The sequence below is a fragment of the Pseudonaja textilis genome, chromosome 3 (assembly GCF_049901715.1).
Source record: "Pseudonaja textilis isolate UNSWEBS1 chromosome 3, rPseTex1.2, whole genome shotgun sequence".
In the NCBI taxonomy this organism is placed as follows: Eukaryota; Metazoa; Chordata; class Lepidosauria; order Squamata; family Elapidae; genus Pseudonaja; species Pseudonaja textilis.
The window spans coordinates 167894431-167919966 of NC_141992.1; the positions used below are offsets into that span (position 1 = coordinate 167894431).

The window sequence follows — 25536 nt, forward strand, 5'->3', positions numbered from 1 at the left end:
GAGATGTTTGCTCTGTTGAAGGCAGACTATACATGTAATCCATAATCTACACACCAGCAAGCAACACAATCCACCAAGTGCAACGTGGCTCTGGCTCCATTTCTGTGCAATAACATTTCCGTTGAAATCTCCTCAGGTTCTCTCCTTCCTTCCAGCCTGAATCCATTGACCTGTCCCTGAGAAGAGCCTGAGTGACACTGGACCCTGCCGTGCAAGGGGAGGGGGATGATGATGGTGGGTGGCTACGGAATCCCGTTGCCCACAAATCTTACCCCGCCTGGGATACTGGGGAGGAGTGAAGAGCCCGGGCGCGTCACGGTGGGTGTGCGCGCCTCGGAGCTTGGGATAAAGGGCTGGCAGCGAGAGGCGCTCCGCTCCCCAGCAGCCGCCTTCCCCTTTAGAGACGCGAAACTTGCCAGTGCTATCCTGGGAGAAGGAAGACTAGAGACATCACTGTGAACTGCCACTTGGGCACAAATTTGGGAGCGCACAAGTTGGCAGCAGGCGCCTACGCGCTCCCAGCAGGGCCGGAGGTAGCTCGTCCTTTTCTGCCACTTTGCTGCAAACTTCAACGACGCTCAGCGACCTTCGAAGTTGTGTGGCTCCACCGCGACCCCATTTCAAAAAGAGGACCGAGGTAACACCCTTCTTTTGCTCTTTGCCGCAAACGTGCGCCTGCGCACACTGGCCAAAGTCCCAATTCCCAGCGCGATTCCTTTTCTGCCGGCTGTTTGCATCCTTGTGAAAGAAAGCAGTCCTTTGAAACGGAGGGGCGAAACTGCCTGTGAATTTTTAAGCTCCTCTCTCACCCGGTGGCCTCCCTGGAGTTCGGCGTCGTTCCCAGAAACAGGAAAGAAGAGTCATTGTCCCATTGCAGTGGGGGCTTGGGGGCTTTTGCGAACAAGATAGAGAATAAAAGAGAACTGGGGACGGGGGGAGGGTATTGAGGGACTTTGATCCTTCTATGAAAGTTGTTGAAATCTATGGATTTTTGAAAGTATTTTACAATTTCTCGTAATAGAGATGTGATTATGCAAGGCAAGAGAAAATACATCATGCAAAAGTACACAAAAGCTGCCTCTTTTATTTTTCATCGGTTTGTATTATTGTGCCCACTTTCCATTTATTAATGAAATGCTTGTAAGTTCCATTGAGAATTATAGAGAATTATATCTTCCTTACTGCAAGTATGCAGAACAATTCAGATTATTTTTTTTACTACAGTTTAGAAGGAACTCTAACTGAGGGGTTACTTGCTTGTTTGCTTTGTCAAATGCCATGAATATGAATTGTGACCAAAGGTTTGAAAATGCTCATGAATGTTGTTATAGAAAAATATTAGTTCTAAAAATAGAATGCTTTTGTTCAAACTTACATAAAGTTCAGGTCAGTGTTAAAATACTTTGGTGTCTTAACTGAAATTAGCATTTAGAACAATGCTTCCCAAACTTTTTCCTTATTACCCAAAACCTCTTACCAGAAAATCCTCTTTATCCAATGTAGATAAAAATTTAAGCCAATTTTAATGACCTTGAGTAATGGGTGCCTATATCCTTAATCAAAGAAAAACCACCTTCCCCAAATTTGGGATAATTCAGATTTGGAAGCCACTGAATTAGAGAGTTCATCACAAGTTTAAATATCAGCTGAATGACTAAAAGGTAGAAATAAAACCTGTAATGTGTTGTAAATAAATGTATTTGGCTTGCAATTTAAAATGATTATTCTTTTTACAAAAATATTTTTCTGCAAATCTTTTTAGATGAGGTGTTTTCTTTTTCTATGGTTTAAATTCATAGTTCTTTTTAAGTTACAAAAATTTTTTCAGAAGAGGTCTTTGGAAGACATAGAATTGTCAGCTAATTATATGGCTTTTTCCTTTTAAAGTACTTTTATAGGAAATATTAGTTTCTTTCAAATAGAGCCATAGTTATGCATTTAAGTAGTCCAACATAATGCTAGTGAATGGAGATGAAGATAAGTTGCCATTCAGAATCAATGCAAATATGATCTCTTTCCTCTTTAGTTATGACACGGAACAGCTGTACTTTCACTGCTGCAAAATAGTTTGATTCTCTTTTGCCATTTCAGCCAACAGATCTGAAAGAAGCTTTTGGTTTGGAATTAACCCAGAAGAGTTTTGACATCATTCATCATGAACAGTGAAGAATGGTTTAGAGTAACTGCTTTGCTAGTCATAGCTCAGGCAGTTTCTACTATGGTGCTCCCCAATTCAACAGTATTTGAGGACATGCTGGAAAAATACATGGATGAAGATGGTGAATGGTGGATTGCAAAGCAAAGAGGAAAAAGAGCTATCACTGACAATGATATGCAAAGTATCTTGGATATTCATAATAAATTACGGGGTCAAGTTTATCCACAAGCTTCCAATATGGAACACATGGTAAGGGTCTATTGTTGTTCTTCTTCAGAAATTGTGTGGAGGGAATGGGTGTGGAGAAGAACAAAATGGTAGAATTATTCTATCTTTGAACAACATAGAAATATTACCTACTTGACATTGTATCTGCTTCACAGTGATTTCTATTTATCTTTCATGAAGTTATAATAACGAAGTAGAACTTCTTTTTCATATCAATTTCATGGTTTGTTCCAGAACTCTTAAAACGTTTTCTCAAATTCACATTTTTAAAATTATACTTGGCTCATCCTTTCAAAGATATTTACTTATCTAAGCAGATAGAATGATTATGAGTGGATAAAAAAAGCAGTGGGAATAGGAGTGATTTCCATCTTACTGTTGACTTCCCCATTCATTTTAATTTTGGGAAGCTGGCAGGGAGGGTGGGAAATTATGATCACATGACTGATTGACTGTGGTGCACTGCAGTGGCCACAACTAAGAGAACTTAACGGTGAAGAAAAAGGCAGTTGATAGTTAGACTAAGACCTGGAAAAGGAGACAGTTAGTATATGTGGACAACAAGAAAGGAGGGGAGGGAGGAAAAAAATGGAAAGGAATGAAAGAGATGAGTGGGAAAGAGAGACTGTTAGCATTTGTGACATAGTAAAAATTTTGAGGAAAGGGTAAAAAGGATGAAATATTGAATGAAATGAATGAAAACAAAGTGTAGTTTCTAAGAGAAAGGGGAACAGATATAGTAGATTGAATAGGTTTCATCTTATAGAGTGGAATTAATGAATATATTCATGGAAGTGAAAGTGAAATATGCATGAGAGTTAAACTATATATCAGAAAAACCAAATTGGTTATTATTTGGATGGTAATGTAGAAACCAGTAGGAATGTGCATGTTGGTTAAAAGATTGTATACATTAATTCATGCATGCATTACTCTATGCATAGATTTTCCCAGGTCCAAACATTGGTGTGTTCCTGTGTTGCAGGAGTCCCCAAACTTGGCAACTTAAAGACTTGTGGACTTCAACTCTCAGAATTCCTCAGCCAGCTATGTCTTAAAGTTGTCAAGTTTGGAGACCTCTGCTTTGTTGACTCAGAAACTATGACTGGTCTGGAAAGATCAGTGGCTGAGCTAGGAGGAGGGAGCATAAAGGAAAGAGGAATACCAACTTTAATTTTTGAGCCATAATGTCTTTAAGAGTCATAGTGGCTCAGTGGTTACAATGCAGTATTCAGCTCACTGCCAGGAGTTTGATTCTGACCTGCTCAAGGTTGATTCATCCTCCCATCTTTCTGAGGTCGATAAAATGAAGAGCCAGATTGTTGGGGGCAATATGCTGACTCTGTAAACAGCTTAGAGAGGGCTGTAAAGCTCTATGAAGCGGTATATAAATCCAAGTGCTATTGCTATTGCCGTTGAATATATGGAACAAAACGTATTTACCGTGCACACCTCTAAATTGGTTATAATTACATTTTACATTCTAATGCAGGGGTGTCAAACTCAAGGCCTATGGGATGCTTAGATCTGGCCCATGGGGCCGACCTGAAAACAGTGAAGGACTGGTCTGTGTTGCCTTTGCCAGCAAAAACAGAGCTTGGGAAAGCTGCGGGTGGCCCTCCCGATCTCCGTTTTCACTGGCAGAGGGTTGCAGAAGACAGTTGCACCCAAAAACGGAACTCAGGAGCCCAGAGGCACTCCCAACACAAGTGATGTTGAGCTGGCCATGCCCAGCCTGGCCACGCCTACCCTGGTCCCTGAGGTCAAACACAACCCTGATGCGGCCCTCAATGAAACCGAGTGTGACACCCCTGCTCTTGTGAATGGTGATAACAAATGGTGAATCACAGGTTTTGGAAGAAATGGCTTAAGGAAAATGTTCTGAAGGAAAAATAATTCTGTTAGAGGACATAACCAGAGAGATCAGACTGCAATGAAAGAGTACATAAAAATGATTGGGCCAGAAATTCTAGAATGAATTAGAATGGCGACTGGTTATTTATTAAAAAAATACTGTTTGTATTTAAAACATAATTTAACCTCATTTAACATAATTTAACAACTTAGAGGGATGTGATGGCTCAGTGTTTAAGACTCTGAGCTTGTCAATCAGAAAGGTTGGCAGTTTGGCGGTTCGAATCCCAAGCACCACATAATGGAGTGAGCTCCCATTACTTGTTCCAGCTTCTGCCAATCTAGCAGTTTGAAACCATGTAAAAATGCAAGTAGAAAAACAGGGATCACTTTGGTGGGATGGTAACAGCATTCCGTGCGCCTTTGGTGTTTAGTCATGCTGGCCACATGATCAAGGAGACGTCTTCGGACAGCGCTGGCTCTTCAGCTTTGTAACGGAGATTAGAACCACCCCCTAGAGCCGGAAATGACTAGCACGTATGTGCGAGGGGAACCTTTACCTTTAGCTAATCTAATTTAAAAATATGTCAAATTATTATCAAATGCCACAGAAGTGACTAAAGTTTTGCTGGCAAAATATTCTTTGTGAAGTTCCTTGTTAAACAAAGTTCTTTTAAGTTCTTGTGAAATTTACAACATTCTTTATGAATTTATATGTAAGAAGCTAGGATGAGAAAAAATACATAAGATAATTGCTGCAAAAATGAAGATGGTATGATGTGCATGAATAGAAAATACTGTTGGAAACAATATTGTCAAAGGATGGCTAAGATTGAAAAAAACCAAACAAACACAAAAACAGGTCATGGATTTAAACAATCATTTTGAAAATTAGTGAAGAAGGCTAAACAAGGAACTTTCAGCAGAATGAATAGAATTAAAAATAAATGTGATAAAATAATATGGGATAAAACTGAAGTAAGGAAAGGATTATTTCATAGATATGTATGGAAAAGTTAGGGATATGTTGAAAAGTGCAATTCGAAGCAAAACAAAGAAATAATGTAAAGATAAAAAGAAAGTTATAAATGATGTGAGAATGTTGAGAAGTGGAAAGGCTGCATGTGTTGATGGTATAAGAGAAATGTTGAAATATAGATGCATTTGAGACTCAGTTAATATAAGTGTGAAGATTGTGTTTGTTTCTGATGATTGGACAATAGTGGTGACACTGAAAGTATGATTCAAAGATCATTAGTAGTCTGCAGATGCCTACAAGATATCCACTCTCCCCACATTCTTGGGCCAACGCCAGTTCACTGACTCATCTGGTGAGTGGTCATTGCTGCATTGCTTTCTGCCTCCATAGAATGCCAACACTAGAATTCGTGACTGAAAACAGTCATTGATGCACTAAAGTTACAGTACAGATAGCTATGTGAGTACATTCAGAAATCATACAAGAGTGGATTGGTCAATAACAAGTACAATAGCAAGAACAATAACTGTGAATGACACAATCAGATCACGAATAGAAGGGTAAAAATAGGGTTCATTGAACTGAAGATCATTCATCCCTGATAGCTAAATAATCATATTTAGAAACAGGAAGTTTGTAGTCAGAATTATTGTAATGGCCATAGTATGTATAAGTTAAGTGATAAATAGATTGTTAATTTTGGTTTAAAGTTTTTGGACAAAATTTATAAGAAAGCACTTAAAATGGCAAAACATGAACCTGAGTCCTCTTAAAGATACAAAAAGGAGAAAATATTTTGGGATATACCGGTAGTTTCTTAATTTTATGCATGTTTAGTTCTTCTATAGTTGCATAAAATGTAAGATATTCTTTATACCAATGATAAGGTAGCAAGCAATAAAATAAAAACTACGGAGATATTTTTAGGAAATGTATTTTAGAAAGAGTTTGGAAAAAGTCTCATGAAATAAAAAATGAAATATGATTATGATAGTGAGCAATATTTGAAAAGTAAATGGCAATTACATAGTCAGTAGGCAGGTACAATGCAGTTTTTCCCTCTTTAACAGTTTATTGTGAAATGAATGAATGTAAGAGCTTATTGTATATATGCTGATTTTTTTAAAAAAGTATGATAAAGTGAGTAGGCTTTAATGATGGAATGTTTTGTGCTGTATAAAAGGTTGGTTGTGGAATGTAATAAGATGATATACAATCGAAATAAACTAGGTAGAATAATTAATTATATGCTTAGCCCTGATTCAACATTGATTAGGGAAAAAGACATAAATAAGTGCTATCCCCTTGATTGTTTAGAACAGGGGTGTCAAACTCAAGGCCCATGGGCTGGATCCTGCCTGCAGGGTGCTTACATCTGGCCTGCTAGGTAGCCTTGGAAACAGCGAAGGACTGGCCTAAGGTTTCTGCCAGCGAAAATGGAGCTCGCATGCAGCCATCGCTCCTTGGCTCCATTTTCACTGGCAGAGGGATACAGGATGATATAAATAGAATAAAAGGGGAATTGGAGCACAAAACAAATATAGGAAGGAGGAGAGTGGACATGGTGAAAGAAAACAGAATGGATAATAACATATGTAGGAACAGTGAATGGGTTGAGAAGAAGTTGCAGATAAAAACATCATGCTTGGATAGAATTAATGAGATCCTCAAAATATATATATATGAGAAATTGAAAGAATGAACTAAAGATTGTAGCCTTGACAGAATACACACACACACACACAAACATCAGAATGTAATTAGTTTATTTACCTAAATTAATGAACAGGAAGAAGTGAGCTAAACTCAAAAAAGTAGCAATGACTTTCACCCTACATTGGTTTAAGGGGGTGTGGTGGCCTAGCAGTTAAGATGCTGGGCTTATGGACCAGAAGGTTGGCAGTTTGAGACCCAAGCATCACATGATGGGTTGAGCTTCCATTCTTGTTCCAGCTTTTACCAACCTCGAAAGCATGCAAATGCAAATAGATAAATAGGTACCAAATCAGTAGGAAGGTAACAGCATTCCATGCTTCTCTGCATATAGTCATGATGGCCACAGGGAAGTATCTTTGGACAACCCTGGTTCCCTTGGCTAGGAAATGGAGATGAGCACTCGCCCCCTAGAGTCAAACACAATTGGACAGGGGAAACCTTTCCTTTTTTATATTGGTTTACTTTCAGAGTTTTCAGTAAATGTGCGGGAATCAAAATAATAGCTGTAAACACACAATTGAAGCCTCTCCCCTTTTTGATCTGTATCATGTATGATGCCTGCTTGCTTTGTGTTCTTCAGTACAAATCGTACTGAATATTGCTATTCCAAAACCTAACTGGTTGCATGGATTACACCAGTTGACATGCCAAAAATATGTTTTGTCTCTAGGGTACTTTCGATTTTGCTTCTTTATTTGTAACTCCATCATTGAGGAATCTGATATCTGGAAAAATTCGGTTTTCAAACAAATTTCAAAATAGTTTCTAGAATATATTTTTGTTTATCCCAGTTAAATATGGATTAATGCAGTTAAACGTTGTATCTCAAATAAATTATTTTAAGATATTGCCCTACATATTCTGAAGCACTGACTTAAAACATTTTGAGAAGTGAAGACTCCAACAAGTGAGGTGACCAGTCTCTAGGCTAGGGCATACTTCACTTCTGCAATAATCTTCAGTCTGGCTAGTTCCTCAAGGATCACAATAAACTTCCAACCATTTGTTTAGTGACCATTTAACTTGCAACAGCACTGAAAAAAGTGTTCCATCACTGGAGGATTTGAAAAAGAAACTGGACAGTCTGGAATGGCATAGAATCTCCTGCTTGAGCGGGGGTTGGACTAGAACAGCAGTCGCCAACCGGTGGGCTGTGAGAAAATTTTGGTGGGCCGCAGAGAAATCTCATCCCCAGAGCACCCCCACAAGGCAATTAATCCAGATTGTGTAGAAACACAAGGCTGCGCAGCCCACATGGCCCGCAGGAACCCTCCTCGCCACTCACTCCTTACCCGGCAAACTTTTCCAACCATCTGTTCTGCTGTGCCGGGAGATTTAGATTAGCTAGGAAGCAGGAAATGGTTGGATTTCTTGCTTTCTAGCTAGTCTTTAGATCTTCAGCTCTGCTTTTAAGCACAGCTGAACCTCCCTAAGGACTGAAGTTTCTATTATTCAGTGCAGACTCACGGCAAGCAAATTTGAGAGACTGAGGTAGCCGATGGCAGATAGATAGATCACTGATTGATTCTGTGAGCAACTCAATCTGCCTGCCTGCTTTGCCTGACTTTGGGTAAAAGTTGCTCTTTTTTGAATGGAAAATTCAATATTTACATACGTGGTGTGTTGTGAGTTAATTTTGTGAGTTTGCTAGCAAATTTTATGAGTTTGCTTGCAAGCAAATTTTATGTGACAGACAGAGCTAGCCAATGGCAGATAGATAGATTTCTGAATGAATATGTGATTCTGTGAGCAACTTAATCTGCCTGCCTACTTTGCCTGATTTGGGGTAAAAGTTGTTATTTTTTTATAAAAAAATATTTTTTTATATAAATATTTATAATATTTACATACAAGCCATGCCCAGCCAGTCAAACGACCACCACACCCACAAATTATGCCACACCCACAGAACCGGTTAGTGGTCCCTGGGATTTAAAATTATGAATTTGGTGGTCCCTGAGGTCCAAAAGGTTGGCGCCCCCTACACTAGAAGACCTCCAAGCTCCCTTCTGACTCTGTTATTCTGTTATTCTATTCAGTTAAGTGACGTATGGCTGTATTTCACATTTAGGACTGTTGCAGAATCTCCATGGTCATGTGATCAAAATTCAGACACTTGACAACTAATATATCTTTATGTTGCATGCAGTGTTCCAGGGTGATTTGATCATTTTTTGCAACTTTCTGTCAAGCAAAGTCAATGGGGAAGCCATATTTACTTAATAACCATGTTATTAACTTAACAACTGCAGTGATTCCCTAAACAACTGCGGCAAGAGAGATGATAAATGGGACAAAATTCTCTTAACAATTGTCTGGGCTCACTTGTGGTTGTAAGTTGAGGATTCCTGTAATAATATCCAGGATAAGGTTTTTGTTCAGATTAGATACAGTTAAAGTAAATGAAAACCATTTATCAGAAACAATAGTATTGAGCAAAGCAGAGTAGTCAATATATATTAGAACCATTATTTTTAACAGTGAATATTTTTTTGTTTGCTAAGATTATTTTAATCCATTTGGGGAAGGAATTTACCACAATCAGTATGAAGTATTAATGGTAACATTTTGATAACTTTCCAAGAGTTAGGATTAGGCACATGCATTACAAATGAATACTATAGCCGCTTCTGTTCACCAGTGCAGCTGCTTTGTTTTTTAGAAGGAGGCAATCTATTGCTTCATATTTTTTCTTCAAAAAGCTATTTGGTCAAACCTTTGACAAAAGCAAAACACCACACAACTCCTATTGTATGAAGTAAGATGAAGTTTTTGTATTTTCTAACTGCTTTACTGAAGATAGGCATGATGTCAGCAGATCACATTTACATTTACCCACTACACCTTAATTTTTATCAATGCAAATTCACTGGCCAGTGATCTCTTGAACCAGGATCCTACTTTAGTTGTCATGAAATTGCTGTTTGTAGTCATAAATGATCACACAGGCATTAACATCACTATCCTTATTGTTTCTTTTTTACAGAAAAGCAATGCCCTTATCATAAAATTAATGCAAGCTTTAAAAAGAAGAAAAAGAAATGGGTGCTGACAGCTGACAGCTGGGGGTTGGTAGGCCAAATAATGTCTCAATTTAAGAAAATATGTAGTTTGCACAAAATAATGGATCAGTGGAATGACTTGCTTCCAGAAGTTGTGGTTGTTCCAACACTGGAAGATTTTAAGAAGAGATTTGGACAGCCGTTTATCTGAAATAGTATAGCATTTGCTGCCTGAGCAGAGGGTTGGGCTAGAAGACCTCAAGTTTCCTCCTAACTCTGTTACTTTGTTAATGGTAGTGAATAGTGGGATCATTTGTTCTCCTAAGTGACATGATAATCAAAAAGGTAAGTAGTGGTCACTTATCAGCAGTGAATTTATTTACCCCTGCTCCCCACTTGAATTATAAGAGCAGCAAGTTGTAATATTCCCTATCCATGACTGTTATTTAATTTCTCATTCTAGTTACTTATGCACAGCAAAGTAAAAAAAAAGGCAAGACTTTAGATTGAGGGAAAGGGCCAGTCAAGGAAGAATAGTGAAATCAACTTGTGAGAGGGTAATTGGGATTAACTTTGCATTTGCTGCCCATATTTTTACTTTTTTGTGAAAATCTGCTGACATCTGTATGTCAGAAGAAGAAAAGAGAAGGAGGGAAACTTCATAGGTAAGGCACACAATTTTTTTTAAATAAATATAACAAGAGACAGCTCAGAAGAGGCAAAAGAAACCCCAAAAAGGAGATATGAGGCAACTGAGAAAAAAATAAAAATTAAAATCAACTATAGTTGCTTAGGATTACTTTCAGAGTCATCATCAATCTGAGGGAAGTCTAGAAAATATTGTGGTCTTATTTGAATATGAGAATATCAGGAAATCACATGCTATAGACTGTAGCTGGAGTGCAACTTTTTATAAAAAAAATGTACTTTATAGACCACTGGAATCTAAGTAAAAGTGGGGTGGGGGAAAGAAATGAGGAATTCAATAAAAATGAGATAAGAAATAGGGGATCAGGTAGGAAATTCAGGAAAGCAGAGGATATAAGTAACAATAGAGCAAAAGGAGTATGACATAAAAATGGGAATTGGAAGCATTTCTATTGATATTTATATTATTAGAAGAGTAAAATTACAGCTGAGAGGAATTCAGCATAGGATACTGCTTGATGTAAGTAGATAAAACACCTTTTTTGTATATGTGCTTTACTGTATCAAAATAGTGTTTCTTCTTCTTCACACCATCTCTTCCTGGCTGCGAATACAGTTCCCATTTTTAACTATTCTGGCCTGTGAAGTGACTGATTTTCATATGTGGCACATTTAACCAGAAACTATTTCAAAGTGAAAATTATCTTCCTCTTGGCTTTCTTGTTTCCTGCTCAACTTTAAAGCTTAGTGGAAGTGAATGAGATTCCATGCTTGAGTCTAGAGGCTATTGACCTAGTATCAAAGAGCTGAACAATATCAACTTCTGTTTTTATTCTTATCTTGAACTGTTCATCTGTACAGTCTATATTAGATGGGTGGCCAAGAAAGCAAATAGATACTCAGTCTTTGTTGTGATATCTGAGGATACAGAGGCATGAATGGTTTAGAGAATATAAATACAACTAAGAAAAATGTCAAAGCAAAAACAGGACTGTAGACACAAGGAATTCAGACATAATTGCAATAGTTCCACAAGATAGAGATAACTTCATCATATTTTATTTTTGCAGTTGTTTAAATTAATTATGATAATAAAAGGGACAGCTGTGAACTTTATACAGGAACTTCTTTAATTGAGATTCATTACATTGGCAAATATTTATTGGAAATATTTACAAGAGTTTTCTTGTTTTAATTTATAACATTACTGCTCTAGATAAGGGAATAGAATCAAAATTGCAGATGACACTAAACTGGCAGGAATAGTCAACACTCAAGAAGATGGACTTAATATCCAGAATTGGAAGAATTGAACACTGGGCCCTATCTAACAAAATGAAATTCAGTGTAGGGGAAAAAAAAGGTTTTACACTTAGGCAAGAAAAATCAAATGTACAGGTGCAGATTATGTGAAACCTGGCTCAGTAGCAGCAATTGTGAAAGGGAACTTGGAGTCCAAGTGCACAGTCACTTAAATATGAGCCAACAGTGTGTGGCAGGAGCCCAAAAAACCCAACACAATCCTAGATAGCATTAACAGAGGAATGGAATCAAGACCACACAAAGTATTAGTACAACTTTATAAAGCCTTAGTAAGACCAAACTTAGAATACTGCATTGAGTTTGGATCACCATATTATTAAAAAAATGTAGAGGCTCTGGAAAGAGTGCAGAAAAGAGCAACAAGGATGATTAGGGGGCTGGAGGCTAAAACATGAAGAATGGGTGCAGGAATTGGGTTTCTCTAGTCTAGTAAAAGAAGGACTAGGAGTGTTATGACAGCAGTGTTCCAATATTTGAGAAAAGGATATTAATCTATTTTCCAAAGCACCAGAAGGCAATACAAGAAATAATGGATGGAAATTATGCAAGGTGAGAAGTTGTGGGAACAATTAACAAGTACAACAGCTTACCTTCAGAAGTTATAGGTGTTTCATCAATGGAGGTTTTAAGAAGACACTGGATAGTCACTTGTCTGGAATGGTATAGGACAGTGATGGCTAACCTTTTCGTTGTCGCATGCTGAAGGTGTGTGCGTACATGTGTGCCTGCACCCATACTGCAATACATGCACGATCCCCCCGACCCCATGCACATGCATGCATGGCCCCCCATGTGCACCTCTGTACATGCATACAACTGCTCCTCAACGCCACACACCTCTGTGCATGTGTGGCAGATACCCGACAATCAGCTGGCTGGCAGGAGGCACGCATACATGCGCAGTGGATCTGGCACGCATTCCAGGGGATGGCTCGCGTGACAGCAGAAATGGCTCTGCACGCCACTTCCGTCACACATGCCATAGGTTCACCATCACAGGTATAGGGTCTCCTGCTTGAGCAGGGGATTGGACTTAAAGACTTCCACGGTCCCTTCCAACTCTGTTATTCTGTTCTGTTCTGCTTTCAGTCATTGGAGCATCCAATTTAACCCTATGTTTCAAATGTAGGAAATTATATTTCTCAAGCCTGTTTCTATACTTTAGATAAATGTATAATTAAAAGTAGTAGTGTGATATTTAGCCTTCTTTATATTTTAACAAACAATAAAGGTTATAGTGTGTTATTAAAAAAGTAAATACCAGCCATACTGTACTGTACTGTACTCTGATATTTACTTTACCACTCTATTTCTTATATATAGAATGAATACAACATTGAGGCCTTATATCATGCTACAGTAAATGTTTACTTCTGTTGGTGCCAACTGTGTGCCTTACTATACTAGGTATGAATCTTACCTTTTTATTATAGTTTGCTCATTTTACATCTACCTCTGAAACTGTTCTGTTTCTGTTCTATATTCCAAAGACTTCTTTGTCAGAAATACCTTATATATAGATTAAAAGTTGCTGCACTCACATTTTACAAAACTACTCTGTATGGACATCGTCTTAGTACTACTATATAAATAACTGTGCAAATATGACATATATAATATCATGTGTATTTTATTCACAGGAACATTCATTACAGGCTGAGAATTCATCAAAATGACAAAAAGGGTGTCATGATATCATACTGTAAGCTTCACCACTTACATCTGTATGTGAGACAAGCATGAAAGGGATGGAATTTGAATCATATTATAACAGATTTGTGTCATTTGCCTTCTCTTGACCTCTCCACGGATGCCTTTCTCTATTTTGTAACAGTGCTTAAAAGATTTTTTAAGTATGTCCTACTTCAGAGTGAAAATTGTGACCTTCGATAAACAGAACGTAACTTGGTATTTTAGGATCTTGAGTTATTTTAGTAATTAGAATGGTAGTATTTTAAAGGCTTTTCTACATAGGTAGTATAGAATCTATTTGAATAAGGGTTGCCCTCTTTACATCAGATTTTTTTTTAACTGAGTAAGATGGCTATTGAGTTTTGATATGCATTTTATCCATTTACTAGATCAGGAGTGTCAAAGTCGCATCGTCATGGTGTCATCATGTGACTTATTGTGACTTTTTCCTTTTTGATAAACTGGGCATGGGCATGGCCAGCACAGGACGCATCCGGCCCGTGGCCCACGAGTTTGACACCCCTGTACTAGGTCATAGCCATATTTGCATGTATTACAAGGCAGCCACCAATCACAGCTAGTAAGGCTATACTGAGACTTTTACTATCAACAAATCTCAACACATTGTTGGAAATAAAACAATCAGTTTATAAATAAATAATATAAATAAAATGTAGCTTTTTCTCTAGATGTTTTTGGTCTGCTTTTACTATTTGTAAAACTTGTAGGCTCTCCTTTCAGCCAGCATCTTCAGTTACTTCCTTTTTTTCTCCTCTGTTCTTCCCAAATGCTGAGAACTACAGGATTTTGATTTTAGTATCTGATAGAACTTTCTTATATTGTTTTATTTTTAAAAAATAATACCAGGGGAGTCATGAATTTACATGTAAAATCTTATATGTTATTATGCATATTTAAATAATGTGAAAACACACATATTTCAGAATAACAGAATAACAGAGTTGGAAGGAACCTTAGAGGTTTTCTAGTCCAACCCCCAGCTCAGACAGGAAACTCTATACCATTTCAGACAAATGGTTGTCCAATGTCTTCTTAAAAGCTTCCAAAGTTGGAATGCTTACAACTCTTGGAAGCAAATCATTCCACAGATTATTTGTTCTAACTGGAAACTGGAAATTTCTCCTTAGTTCTAGGTTGGTTCTCTCCTTGATTACTTTCCATCCATTGGCTCTTGTCCTGTCTTCAGGTGCTTTGGAGAATAATTTGATTCTCTCTTCTTCATGGCAGCTCCTTAGATATTAGAACACTGTTATCATGTCACCCCATAGTCCTTCTTTTCATTAAACTAGACATGCCCAATTCCTGCAACAAGAAGAACAGAGGAGTAAAGGTTAAAACATATTGACAGATTGTTCTATCAATTTGTTTTAGCCTTCACTTCCCTATTCTTCTTTGTTGCTCTTCTCTGCCTTCCTGCTTTTGCTTTATAATTTTAGTAATTATAATGTTAATATAATTTTAGTCCTTTATAATTTTACCTACATTTATTTAGCGTATTTCAAATGATAAAATGTTAGCATTATAAAGCAACTCAGTAGTGGAAACCTGGCGACAAAGATCAATCCTGTTATCCCATGTAATAGATGAAAAATTATGTCTCATTTACATAGACATTTGGAAGGCACATGTCTGGAAAAAATATAAACTGAAGTTCATAGCCTTGCTTATTCACTGAGCTGAACCATTCCTTCATTTCAGAGCTGGCATTAGGAGATCTTAATGAAATAAAATTAAATCATTGTTGTAAAACGTTTTGCTCAAATAGACAAATAACTGGTTTGAGGTTGCTGTGTGGGTGATTTCTAATTTTTATAAGAGAGTGAGTTTGTTATGAAACTTGACAGTTTAAAAACTGCACCAATTTTAAAGAAACATTGTTCTAGAAGCTACCTACTGTTATGACTCATAGAAAATTTGTGTAGAAATTATGAAGAGGGAGGAAAAAAATAATAATTTTTGTGTAGAAATTATGGGGCAGCAGGGGTGTCAAATTTATGTCCTCATGATGGCGTCATGTGACATATCGTGATTTTCCCCCTTTGCTAAACTGAGTGTGGGTGTGGCCAGCATGTGACGCATCTGGCTTGTGGGGTGCGAGTTTGACAGCCCTGCTGTAAAGGGAAAGACATAATTAAGAGTCAGAATGCTTCCATTATCTTCTCAGTCTCCTCACAATCTTTTACTGGATATTAAACTTCACAAATTAAACATGGATAAATCAGCCTAGTTTTAGGCCAGGTAACATTCCGTGAATTGAATCATTTGAATACAAGTTTCATTCATTCATATTTGGACATCATTTTAATATACCACTCACCCATTGGCTAGCCTGCTATATCTTGGCAGCAAAGATCCAGATGATCATTATATGGAACCAAAAATATGTTTTTTTGTCCTCTGTTGATGGTTTAGAGTTGAACAGCTGAAGTATCACTGTTCATCTAGAAGGAAATGATTCCCAGAAGGAAATGTTCATGGATAATCTATATCTATTTTCTTGCAACTCAGAGGGATTCTGATTTGGTCTCTTAATCCAAATGCCAACAGCTTTTCAAACAAACTTGCAAAAAAATTGAGCATAGATACGGAGTCATAATTGGGGCATGAAAAAAACTTGTAATTAGGTTATCTATTTTTGCCTTCCTGTTGCAGCACACAAAACACACAAAAATTTTCCATTAGTATTTTTCAAAAGGCAACAATATCCTTGAGGGAGGAGCAATGTGGAACTATGATATAAGTCTTACCCTTTTTTATATATGACATTATATTGCACAAATATCCAAAAGAAGATGCACAACAATATGAGTCTGTAGCAAAACTGCTGAGAGAAATGGGATTGTTGACCAGATTCTCAGTCAGGCTAAGAGAACATAAACCAGTTACTTATATTCAAGTTGGATAGCAGAGAGAGGCATGCAGATTTTATGGATGTCATTACACTGTGTCAAATTGGGAAGCCTTGACTCTAGTTCTCTTAAGACAAAAGTCTCAGTTTGTTGTTGGAATGGATCTAATCTGCAAGTTAGGTGGTCTCAGTTATTGTTTAATATGTATCTGTTTTTGGAAGCATTTAAAATTTGCCATTAATGCCCACTAATATATGTATATATATTTCAATTAGCATTGGTCATGGATCAATATTCAGAAATCTTTTTGTGTTTGTGTATATTTGTGCCAGCTTCATACCTGTTGTATTTGCCAAGTTAAGAAATTCAGGCTCAAACTACTCTGTAATTTACAGAGGAACTATAAAAAATAAAAGTATAAACTTACTCTGAAGTTGTTGTTTTTGCATTAACAAATTAAAATATTTAATATCTTGTGGTATAGTTGCAGGAATAATCTTCAGGGGATCTAAAATATAGGGGCACATTTATGAAAAAAGTTACTTTTTTTCTTCTTTTTTAATTTAAAAAAGTATTTTAGGGATGAGTAAAGTATTAATAATGTTAACATATATTAAAACCACATCATGTTTATCTTTTCTCTTAATCCTTATAATATAGACATGGGATCCAGAGTTGGAAAGATCAGCTCAGTCCTGGGCTGAGACATGTCTTTGGGAACATGGACCTGCAAGTCTTCTTCCATCCATTGGTCAGAATTTGGGAGCACATTGGGGAAGGTAAAAAAAAACCCCATCATGCTACTCTTAGTTTAAAAGTGAAAAAAAAAAGCATTGTTTCTTTTGATAATATATACCCGAATGATTTGGCAATTTCTTCATTTATTTTTTATAGATATAGACCTCTAACATTTCATGTCCAATCATGGTATGATGAAGTAAGAGACTTTACTTACCCATATCCTCAAGAGTGCAATCCTTATTGCCCCTATAGATGTTCTGGTCCGGTATGTACTCATTATACTCAGGTGAGTGTGGCTTAAAAAAAAGGTTTGAATTCATCACTTTATGTTGGAATGGTAGAATCAAGAGATAAATGATAGGAAATATGTAAGTTACATGGAAGTTGTATCTGTGTTTAAAAATATTTTCCCATTTTTAAAAAAAATAGTTTGTATTATCTATTCTTTATTTCTATATGTTACCATTGCAGATAACTTTTTTCTAAGAACACATTTTGATATGAATTTTGTAGAATATATCAGGATATTTATGTACTAGTATTTTGGTTGATGAATGAACTGATTAATTTACAGACTGGGTTATTTTCTGAAATGAACCAATTAGCCCTTGGATAAAGCTTAGATGTATGCTTGTGTGCTTGGACCAAAATACAAATTTAACAATTTTGCTAAAGAAAACTGCCTTAGTTCTACAGTTACTCACACAATAGCTGTTTCTCATCCCTAAATCTGATTAACAATGTAATATTCATATTAAACAATATTCATATGTACCAAAAGCAATAATAATTTAAAATGGAATTAATATTATTAAAACATGTATTTTAAGTAAAATTAATTATTTTTCAAATGTATAATTTCTTCCATTTTAATAATAAAAGTTTTCCTGATTTAGCAACTGCCTTACTTAGAGACTGTTTACAGTTGTAAGAGTGATAAAAAAGTAACTTTACGATCAGTCTTCACATCTATGTTTGGTGTTTGATTATATTAGTGGGTATTAATGGAGATCACTATATTAAACTTGTTTTCTCTTTTTGAAATAACAATATAAGTATTCCAACATTTATCTATTACATCCAATTTGAATCCTTTTTATATAGTATAAATATATATTATTATAAATAGATTTATTTATACCCTCATTTATATTTAAACAGATCCCCTTTCATCTCTTCAAATAGTAAAAGTCCAGTTCCTGTCCAAAAGCAATTAAACATTATCCAAAATAGCCATCATTCCCAGTCCCAATCAGAAAATAATTAAGCACTTCCAGAAATAGAAACTCATTAATTTACTCATGAATAAATAAATGTATTTTGTATTCTTCCAATGATGATTTGTTATACTCTCATTGTCTATTCTCCTACAATTGTTGTCATCTTTGTCAGGCCCCTTTTGTAATTTTGCATCCCCAGCAAATCCTGTTTCTAAATTGAATATAAAATATTTATCCACTTCACTTTTCTAATTTATTATTTTTCAACCAAGTCCATCTGAGCCCTTGATCCATTTAAAGCTTTCTAAAGCCAACAATAATCATAATTTTGCTGTATATTCCAAAATCTTTTATTATAGATATTTAAGCTTGTAATTGAACATTTTAAAAAAAATTAAGGAAATTCACCCACTGTTTTCAATAATGCTTGCCAATCTGAAGATATAAGGGAATGCATGTATAACCTTAAGGAAAGGGAAGAGCAGATACTGCCTAGGAAGCCATCGGATAAGAGAAGCAGGAGGCTACAATCATTTAATAGTCAAAGAAAAAAAACATAAGAAGGAACTGTCCTAATAGATCTAACAATTAAAAGTAATGGGTGGAAAATTTGTACTTTCAGAGTTGTAGGATTCTGATAATGTAGCCTTACAGCAAAGAAGATTTAGCTCATCTAGTTGTGTTTCCTGTCTGGTTTACTTAGGAAAGTCAACATAACGTTATCAATCTTTAAAAACCAAACAGTAAACGGAAAAAATTAAATTCAAAGTTATTAAGAGATGATCCTTTGTGGAAGTCCATGTAGGTGACATTAGTGGCTATAAGCACAATGAAATCCATGACTCCAGCCAATTACTAAGGTAGCTCACCACAAAAATCCAGTTTATGCCCTTAACTTAAAACGCAATTGTGCAGAATTCATGTGGATAATCTTGTTACTCTGGACAGATTTCAGTAGCCCCATTTTGAGGGAAATAATCTTGTTACTCTGGACAGATTTCAGTAGCCCCATTTTGAGGGAAATTTTCAGGTGCAACGTGTTCCTTTTTTTCCAAAGGAATATTAGTTTTCTATGGCAGCTCATCAGAATTCAAATTTGGCTAAAGTTTTAAAACTTTTCCTTTTTCCCTCCAGGTGGTATGGGCAACAAGTAACCGAGTAGGCTGTGCAGTCAACCTGTGTCATAATATGAATGTATGGGGACAGATATGGCCAAAAGCAATTTACTTAGTGTGCAATTATTCACCCAAGTAAGTATTATGGTACAAGATGTTTAACATAAAAGCATATCTAACTCCCGACTGCCACTATTTAATAAAATTATTTAGGATTGTGTTTTGCTTTAGATTGGAATCATGATAGGAAATCAGTATTTAAACCTTTTGCTTGGAACAGCCCTAGAATTGGCCATAGAATATGTAATTATCTTGAAATATAAACTTTAAAAAATACAAAATGATTTTGTTGATGCATTTCTGCGCTGGTTTCTGCTTTCTGCACAGTATCTCCTTAAGCCTGCTTCAGGAACTCTTAACACAGAGTAATGCTAGATATTTTGAATTTTCAGAATGCTAGCCAATATAAATCAGTATAAACCAAAGCACAATATTCAGAGCATTCATTGTAATCTGTAAAGCTAGCAGATAATAATAGAAGATAATTGACTGGCTACTGTTCAAATAAATTTGATACTTACATTCAGTGACATGCTGCTGGTCTTCAAATAGTATATTCAAAACAATCCAATATTCCTTTTATTTTATTCTAAAATGAGCACAGTAAACCTGCATTGTATCAATGCATTGTGCTCAGTTAACGACTGCTTCATTCAGTGACTATTCAGTCTGACAATGATTATGTAGATTTATGACCTCAGTCGTCAAACATTCAGCTATTGCAGTCTCTAGGAAAAGCAGAGGAAGCACTAAGTTACAAAAAAAAAAAAAGCTTGCATTCACATTGAAGGGATGTCAGAATGAAAGTCTAAACTAAAATGATGGGTAGCAGTTTATACCCATATTTCAATCATATGCTTCCCTTGTGTCCTGTTGCATGCTGCTTTTAGCTTGTTGAACAAGTCTTTCCAAATTGCATCTCAGCAAACTTTCTTATCTTTCACCATCCCACTTTTTCTTCCCTTGTAAATCGATTGCTGAATAAACCCTGGCAGAAGTCTGCTACCAATCCAGAATAAGGATAAGTGAATGAATGAACCAATAGCTTGCCTTCCTCGAGGCTCTTTCTTGAGAACAACTGACACCAATTCATACTAGGCTGCAGGAAGAAATTCCAACCATAGAAAAAATAAATAGTATGCAGTCTGAGATGATATTGTTTATATCATTCATTTAGGCTGTCCTTCTATGCCTCAGAGGCAGAGGTGTGACAAATCAACAGGAATAGTGTTTCTCATGGCACTATGGATCAGGCACTCCATTCATTTCATTATATCACTTTGTTTTTTATTCTTAGGGGCAATTGGTGGGGACATGCCCCATACAAACACGGCCATCCATGTTCTGAATGTCCCCCAAGTTTTGGGGGAGGCTGTAGAGAAAATCTTTGTTATAAAGGTATGTAATCAGAAAAAGAATGTGTTTTCTGCCAGGTATGTCATTCGGCTGATCCATTAGGAGGCAAGCAGTTGTTTTCTGATTTTATAATGAAACTTAGATATTATGTAGGGATTCTAGGGTTCTATAATGGTTCTTTTTTTCCTACGAAGAACATTGGGTATAACAATACAAATAATTATGTTTTTGTAAGCATTTATAAAATCCTGAATCACCAACTCTGATGAGTTAAGAATCAGTATATGAATTATTCTAATTCATAAATTGCAGTATCTGTTAATCAAACTGCAAATATTTCATCCAGTTAAACAGATTACTGTTTTGTTAGTGTGGCATGGATTTAGTAATTTAAACATAAATGCTTTTGTAAACAATTTTGCAAAATATCTCTATAATTCCATCTTGTCAGAACCTCCATGATTCATATAAATTCATTAATAAAACTCTTAGGTTTCTTTTTCTGAATGCAACCAAAGCTCATTTCACAAATTAAGAATAATACATTTGGTGTATGAAATTTGATCTATATGTATTCATTAGAACTTTGGTAGGGAGCCCCCTTTTGAACCACTCAAATGACCTCATATGTCTCCATTTGTCATTATGTTGCAGCTTGTATAAGTGTTTTTATATTGAATACTAAGAAAAGAACTGATAGTTTTGTTGCTTTTCTAGTACTGTACTTCGAATTCCGTATATCATTTTTTGTGTGTATCATTCACTTAGTGCTATGACTAGATAATCTCATATCATTAATGATGGCTGGTAGTAAAACAATCACAAACCAACCAGCTCATTGATTTCAGTGGATTTAGGCATAGTGGGATCAAGAAGCACTTAAGTCTGTAATCCTTTAAGTAAGTTCCTAGGAGTAAATTCCACTGACTACAGTAGAGTTTATTTTCAAAGAAATATGCACAGGATTATTCCTTGGCCTTATCATGTCTAACAAAGATTAAACATGTCATATTTATGCCATTCTTAATTATAACTATTGAATGAAGCCATTGTAAAAAATAGCACTTATTCCTTTCAATTGCTTTACCAGAAAGTTCAGAAAGGAATTACTTTCCAGAGATAGAAACCAATGAAGTTGAACGACATCAGTTACATGTTCAGAATGCATTACAAAATCAAGTGCAATCACAAGCATCTCCCCGTGATGATAGTGAAAGAAATGAAGTCATAAGCAAACAACAGATGTGTAAGGAAATTTCATTCATAACATTTTTTATTGTTGTCAATTGATTCACCAAACTGTCCTAAAACACTGCAGTAACATCACTTGCTTTTCCCTTCAGCTCAAATTGTTTCCTGTGAACTACGGTTAAGAGACCAGTGCAAAGGAACAACATGTAATAGGTAAGGTATTTCATGGTTATCCATCAATTCTGGTATTGTGTATTTTATCTAAAAATCAAATTTATTATCTACTACTCTCAAATTGTTTTTTTTTTATTCTTTAGGTATGAATGTCCTTCTGGATGTTTGTACAGCAGCGCCAAAGTTGTGGGAAGTGTCTATTATGACATGGTACAGATATTGTAATTCATAGCATTTTGCTTTGTAATTTACTAGGAAATTTAACTAATGTGTTACCCTTGACAAAGTGTTTGCTCAGTAAAATGGCATCAAATTGTTAATTTTGGCAGCTATTTGAGGTTCTCTTATTTTTATTAGTTTTTATTCAATGTATTGAAAACCTGGGCACTAAATGTCTAAAATAATCCATGCATAGAATCATACTGGAATACTGATTTTTACATAATTTGTTAACTCACCTCTCTCAATATGGAATTAATGGTGAACCTTTCATGCTTCCAAATTTAATAAAACACAAATATTATTTCTACGGTAATAGAAGAATGTATAAAAATAATGGTTTGATTGAACTTAATTTCTGTTTCTGTTTTTCTTTTCTTCCTAGCAATCAAGCATCTGTAGAGCTGCAATACATTATGGTATCCTAGACAATGATGGTGGCTGGGTTGATGTTACCAGACTAGGAAGAAGAAATTACTTCATAAAGTCCCAAAGAAATGGAGTCCAGTCAGTTGGGTAAATAAAAATGAAATACTCCCTCACAAATTGGTTCTCAAGTTTTCAATATAATATAAACAAATCTAGGGAATTGTTTATAAATAATTATAAAACATGTACTATTATATATCTTCAGAAGTGGTCATTAATGAAAGCTGTATTGCATGATGTTATAAGAACTATGAAAGCTTGTCTGAAGTCATCTCCATTGGTTCTCTAAGGATCTTTCTATTAACTGCATTATTTCTACTAGTCTTTATAATCTGTTTGTGATTTGTTAGATTAAGGTATTTTAATTATATATTTGAGTTAGTTGACCATGTAAGATATTGTTACTCGATTATGCAGAATGTTTTGAGTCCATTTAGAAAGACAGACTTAATTCATACTAAATAAATGCAGCTCCCACAGATCCACTTTTGAAATCCTATCAGCACAGTAAGATCATGCTCTCAGCAGTATAATTTTTGTTCCCCTATCTCTAGAAATTAAGGGAGCTAATTCTTTATGCATGCTTCTGAATTTACAATCCCCCAAAAGCAAACATTTCATTTATCCTAGGCCAACAGAAATTACACTTTCCTGATGTAGGCTACAAATGGCCAAAATATAATCCTTAAGTATATGGACTTAAGAACATTTCCAATGGTTTTCATCATTTATTACCCAATTAATATGATGATCTGGGTAGCACAATATGGACCACTGGCTTTCTTTCTCAGTTAAACTAAACAGTGCAGTATCTGCTATCTAGCTGATTAACTTGAAAGGACCAAGTCAATCTTTGATAAATGCAATTAATTGTAGGGAACCAATGACTTAAACTGCGACTTGGATTGATTTACAGTTGATTCGTAAATCAATCCAAGTAGCAGATTAAGTGATAAAAAGGAAAGAAGTTTGAGTGTTGAAAATTATTAGTGTAGGAAAGAATACATGTTTGTGGCACAAATGCATGTTGATTGCGCAATACAGCAAGCTACATAGACCTTGGGGCTGAAAACATTGCCCATTCATGTTTTAGGCTATGTATCAATGATATAAATGCAATTGATTGTAGATTACAGTGCAACCTCGGTTCGCGACCATAATCCATTTCAGGTCTACGGCCGCAACCTGATTTGTTCATGACCGGAAGCACAACCAACTGTGCATGCATGGACCCCCAAAAATATAGTGCTGAAGAGGAAATCACCATGGCAGGAAAAAGTGCTGTGGCTGTGTTTGGTTGCCATCTGAAGATGTGCTCACAACCTGAAACAAGACTTTTCCGAAAATTTTGGTCATCATGGACAGCTTTCGCGACCCGAGGTTCCACTGTATTTCTTATGATAGCTGTTGTATAATAGTAATACTAATAGCATAAATACAAAGCTTTACACTGAAAAAAAATTACACAATAAGAGATGGGCAATACATACATATATACATACACACATACATACATACATACATACATATTCTTAGATCATAACTCAGTTGTCTCCGTTTTTTATTCAGATTGTGTTATATAGTTTTATTGAATTTGAATAGCCCTATTAAACATTATTCTCACTTTTGTATTTTTTGTTTCTCTTATTTCCTTGTCAAAAATATTGTACAAGATTGTAAGATAATGGCATTACTGCTAATAACAGTATGTTCTGTTTTTGCTCTAGGAAATATCAATCGGCTAATTCATTCACTGTCTCTAAAATAACAGGTGCAGATTTATTTTTATGATAGAATATTCATATTGATGAGTCTCTTTATAGCAAATATCTGTGTGCATTTTTTCTTGTTTAATTTCAGTACAAGCTATCACTTGCGAAACTACGGTAGAACAGTTATGTCCATTTTATAGGCCAGCCACGCATTGCCCAAGGTAAACCTTTTCATTATTGTTTCCATCCTGTGAAAAGTGTTTGTAACTAATCACACAATAATGCTAAGCATTCAATATGATTATTTATTTTTTCAGAAACATTAAATTTTTGTCATATTTTGAATGTCAAACTGCTAAGATGTAAAGACTGCTATACTTTATGAGTATAATACAAGACATTAAACTGGTCAATCTCTATTTTACAATAGGATTTTCCCATTAATTGCAAGGATCTACTGTACTTATGTGCTTCAGTGTATATATAGTTCTAAAAGCTGGTAGCAAAGCAAGATTTGTTGGAAAATCTTCTAGTATCCCATGATGTGCTCTACTGAATTGATATGACAGAACAACACTTTAACAAACAACGCATTCTGTTTTAAATGTTTTATTCATTTGTCAATAGAATTGATTACCCAGAGTAGTGATAGGATTCTTTTTATTGGAGGTATTCACATAAAAACTAGACAGTTTTCTGTCAGGTATATTTTAATATGAATTACTGTTCTTAGTAGAGTATTGGACTTGATAGTAGAACTGGCTTCTGTGATTCTGTTGTCAGCATTCCAGCAAAACAAAACTCCAATCAAAAACTCAGAGACAGGCATTTTCTCAAAGTTCAATTTTA

General features: G+C 35.7%; 1 protein-coding gene across 2 annotated transcripts in view; it reads left to right on the forward strand.

Moving 5' to 3' along the window:
- Positions 1-271: 271 nt before the first annotated feature.
- Positions 272-25536, forward strand: part of CRISPLD1 (cysteine rich secretory protein LCCL domain containing 1) — a 30612-nt gene continuing 5347 nt past the window's right edge. Inside the window, exons 1-12 of one of the 2 annotated variants that reach the window (XM_026706071.2) lie at positions 272-637; positions 2092-2407; positions 17131-17249; positions 17365-17497; positions 19566-19681; positions 20904-21004; positions 22053-22208; positions 22306-22366; positions 22471-22537; positions 22932-23062; positions 24703-24746; positions 24836-24908. In XM_026706071.2, the coding sequence (XP_026561856.1) occupies positions 2156-2407; positions 17131-17249; positions 17365-17497; positions 19566-19681; positions 20904-21004; positions 22053-22208; positions 22306-22366; positions 22471-22537; positions 22932-23062; positions 24703-24746; positions 24836-24908 (1253 nt within the window). In that variant the 5' untranslated portion in view covers positions 272-637; positions 2092-2155. Of the gene's footprint in view, positions 638-732; positions 1097-2091; positions 2408-17130; positions 17250-17364; positions 17498-19565; positions 19682-20903; positions 21005-22052; positions 22209-22305; positions 22367-22470; positions 22538-22931; positions 23063-24702; positions 24747-24835; positions 24909-25536 lie in introns of those variants that run through there. The other variant, XM_087931401.1, reaches the window with a different exon arrangement.